Source organism: Crocuta crocuta, unplaced genomic scaffold (genome assembly GCF_008692635.1).
Source record: "Crocuta crocuta isolate KB4526 unplaced genomic scaffold, BGI_CrCroc_1.0 scaffold339, whole genome shotgun sequence".
Taxonomy (NCBI): Eukaryota; Metazoa; Chordata; class Mammalia; order Carnivora; family Hyaenidae; genus Crocuta; species Crocuta crocuta.
Genome location: NW_027530357.1, coordinates 2,212,578 through 2,216,827, shown reverse-complemented (window position 1 = coordinate 2,216,827; position 4,250 = coordinate 2,212,578). Strand labels below are relative to the sequence as shown.

Below are 4,250 nucleotides of genomic sequence, written 5' to 3'. Positions count from 1 at the left end.
GTACACACTGCAAGGGGAGTCTTCCTGAGTCTCTTTCAGGAAGTGGAAATAAAAAGACCCCAAAGGGGCTCGTGCATCTCACTCTCAGATTTGTAGCAGCAGCGCTCCCAATGCCAGACATGAGATCTTAAACTAGGGTCTCAGGAGCCCCCAAACTAAGTGCAAATTGTGGGGAGGAGCCCTCAAGGGTTCATCAGATATACTGAGAGGCCACTGACTCCACCCCTGTCCCCTGCCGTTTCTCTAGACCTAACCAACCCCAACATCCTCTCTAACATCTCTTCTGGGGACCTCTGCAATGAGCCAGTTGTCCAGGGATACCCAGAAGAACTTGTTTCATGGAGCAAACCTGGGCCTTGCCTTCCCAAAGACAGGCTGGGGGTGCGGCTTTGAGCAGGCGGGTGCTGCACCCACTGTACCTGCTGCCCTGTGCCTGCAGCACTCTAGCACAGAGCCACTTCCTCATTGCTGCCTCCGCGAGGCTTCCTGCTGAGCCCAAGGAGAGCCCAAGTCCTGGGCTGGGTCCCTCACGGCACTCTGCCCAGCGCCAACACCCCAGCAGCCCTGCCGCCTCCTTGGCTTCCTCCTGGAGCCCTGTGGGTCCGCTGACTCAGCTAAAAGCTGTGTCTGGGCCACTAGCCTTGAGTTCCTCTAGGAAGGAGATCTTGCTTCCCTCGCCCTGGACATTTACAGAGCTGTAAGCTGGGCCCAGCACTTACTAGACACCAACAGAGCACAGTTTAATGAACTTAGGACTAAACAAATGCCACTCGCACCGACATCTATGCCATCTAATGCTATGACTGCAGCATTCACAGATGCCAAAGCAATGGTTTTCAAATTGGGGGAAGGAGGGGGGCGCCAGGAGAATCTTTTTTCAAACTTAAATTGTACGTGACTCCCATATACCTACAAGAGAGAAGGAGGGCGTGCCTTCTGTAAGAAGCAATGGAGCAGCAACATGCCCTCCAGCTTGGCCTCTCTGAGTCCCCTTCACTCACCCCCATGCTCTGCAGAGCTGCTGAAAACCACCAGGCTGCAGACAGACCACTACAGTCACCACAGTAACTGCTGCTTTGGGCCTGACACCAACCTCCGGCATTCCTCTTCCCTTTGAAAGAAGAGAAACCCACCCTGAGAAATGACATCTAAATATCCCCAGAAGAAGCCTCATTGGGAAAACACACTACTTCCATTCATTCCACAGCACTGGCCTGAGAGAGGTAGTGACAGCTACCAATCTACCTTCACAGCTGAAGTCCAGGGCTTCCCAAGGGCCATACCTAGCATGAAACCCAACCCGCCTGGCCCCATCACCTTCTACACTGCAAAGAACACAGGCCCCGGCACTCACGCCTCCTGGAAGCCAGGAGACAGATTTATTTGGCAAACGCCAGAGAGGCCCCTCTCAGTCATCACCGCTCTCCCCTGCTCTGCCTCCACAGATGCTCTGGTCCTCAAAAAGCCTCCACAAAAGTCCCCGCCTTCAGCCCTAATCCGTCTCCTCTTCGGTTCTGGACTGCTGAAAACCCTCACACCTTCGAGTAAAGCATTCACAACTTTAATCCTGGCTCAGCCACCGACTCACTGTACAACCTCAGACAAGTCACTTCCTCTCTCTGAGCCTCAGCTCAGGGAAGCTCTGTAAAGTAAAAGGCTTTAACTAGTTCTCTGACAGCCACTCGAGCGTCCAGGGTCTAAGAATGAGGATGGCTGCCCCCACCGATCACATGAAATACTGTTACACATCAGAGGCGATGTCAGAAGAGCCTAAGAGCAAGTGTAGACCCTTAACCATAAAGAGCTGCAAAGGCTGAGGGAATGTATTCCAGAAGCATGTACGAGGTGGCAGAGCGGGAAGAACTCTAGATTTATAAAGAAAAGAAACGAACGTTCATCGAGGGCCCTCGTTTGCCAGGCCTGACACTGGCTGCTCACGTGCATCAACCCCTGGCTTTGCCTGTGACTGGCTGTGCGTCTTCGGGCAAGTCCTCTGAGCTTAGTTTCCTCATGGGACAGACCACCCAGGCAGCGTGTAAGAACCAGACCGGGGAGTCCGTGACATCATGTGATAACCCTTCAGGAAGCCTCCACGTAAGGAGCCAGTCCAGGGTAGCGCCCGACGTCTGACTCCTCGCTCGGGTGCCAGGCTCAGCCCAAACTTCCATGGCCACCGTCTCCCGGGCTCATGGGCTCCCGGCTTTGACACCTGTACACGACGTAGTTCTACAAGCTTAGACTGAACTGGGAGCCGGCATGTAACGGAGGGCGTCTCCTCCCACACCTGACTTCTGAGTGGGAAATCAATACCCCAGGCAGAACGGACTGTGTGTGAGAAAGGCGGCCAGAACCATCCCCTGGGCTTTACAGAGGAGAGAAGCCAACACACCACATCTTCTTGCTGAGTTTATACTTTTCATTTTTGGATATCAACACACAAGCCCTAGAAGTCTTGCAAAGGGTTAAGGACCCCTGACCGTGGTGGGCTTACTTTAACTCCAGAAGGGAGAGAAAATCACCCTGGTGTCAGCCCCTGGGAACCAAGGCTGGGACTGAAATCAAATCCTGTTGAGGCTTAAGCCTTGGGACCATGAGGAATGCCAGGGGCCATCTACAGGAGTGTGTCTACACAGCTTGTGTGCTTTTCCTTCATTCACACCAAATGAACCCATCCTCCACCCACCTAAGTCCTTCCTTGACCACAGCTACTCTGCGTCTCCCTCGTTGGCCCCTAACTTTTCCCCTTACCTCTCCCTTCCCCAGTCACCACAGAAACCGCAGCCATCCTTCACCGGATCCAAACCACCAACCACATCCCAATCTAGCTTCACAGTGAGACCAAAACCCACTCACTTCCATGGTCCAGTGTCACCCAACACTCCTCCCGGGGTCTTACAACCCCTTTGATCGGTCCCCTCCTTCCTTAACAATCCACGGGCTCCACCACCAACCTGGCGTCTGCCTGTAACTCCCTTGCCCACACTCACTCAACTCAGGTCTGGTCTATAAACTTGGCATGCTCCCAAGCCTCCTTCTCCATCATATAATCGCAGCACCTCAGCTATGCGCCCATAAACCTCCCAGGGCCTGCCTCTCTGACCTCTTGGTCACCCCATAAACCTGCTTACCTGCCACACTCCAAACACCTCTAAAACCCTCCACCCTTTCCCAGAAGCCAACCTATCTTTTCCAAGGATACTTAGCATTCATTCATTCATTCATTCAGCAAATGTGTATTAGGCGCCTACGGGGTGCAAGACGCTGCACCAGGCCCTGGAGAAGGTGCAGTGCACTGAGCTAGGAGCTCTCCAAGAGTGTATATGTGGTCAAAGCCCTTTTGTACTATTGGCTGACCCACCTCCAATACCCATCTAGTAGACAGGATGTAAAAGCAAACAGGTACTGAGCACTCACTATGTACCCGGCACGGTTCCCAACACTATGTGTGCATTATCTCACTGAATATTCCGTCAGTCCTGTGAGGCAGACCCTACTACTGTTCCATTTTACAGATGGGGAAACAGAACCATACAGACAAAATAATTCAGCAGGAATGTGCCAGGTCCTGTGCGAGGTAATCCCACAGGCCAGGTCCTGGGATTATCCCCATTTTACAGAGAAAGAAACTGAGGCTTACAAAGGGCACTAACAATCACATCAATAGCTAGCATCTACCTAGAGTTGACTTTATCTCATCAAATACTCATACCACCCCAGTGAGGCAAGTCCCCACTTCACGGATGAGGGAACTGAGGCTGTGAAAGGCGCAACAACTTGCCCAAGGTCACAGAGTGAGGAAGCTGGGAGTCCCAGAACTCGAACCCGGGTCTCTCCAAGTCCAGACATCGCGCGACTTGACCAAGGTCACACGTGAGGCAGGGGCAGGCGCGGCAAGAGGACCCGACGCCCCAATCCCGACCCCAGCGCGCCCCACGCGCCCTGCCCCTCCGCTCCGAAGCCCAGTGCCCCAACCTCACCTCCAGGCCGCCCGCAGCCCTTCGGCGCGCCCCTAAGGCCAGCGGCCGCCGGGCAGCCCCGCCCNGACAGAAACTCCTCCCTCTGCTCCCCCTCCTCCTCCTCCTCCTCTTCAGCAGCCGCCGCCGCTGCCGCCGCCTCCCTCCTTCCCGCCCCGCCCCGCCAGTGCGCAGGCGCAGCTCCTGGCACCGCCTTTGCGCAGCCGCAGCCGCGGCCAGCCGCGCCCTCTCCGCGCTCGTGCACCGCGCAGGCGCCTTGGCGAGATGCCGCGGGCG

General features: G+C 55.1%; 1 protein-coding gene across 1 annotated transcript in view; it reads right to left on the bottom strand.

The window, feature by feature from the left end:
• The window catches only part of RAB35 (RAB35, member RAS oncogene family), a 17,478-nt gene that overhangs the window by 12,685 nt on the left and 543 nt on the right, over positions 1 to 4,250 (bottom strand). Inside the window, exon 3 of the mRNA XM_077766046.1 lies at positions 3,978 to 4,085. Coding sequence (XP_077622172.1) covers positions 3,978 to 4,085 — 108 coding nt within the window. The remainder of the gene's footprint in view (positions 1 to 3,977; positions 4,086 to 4,250) is intronic.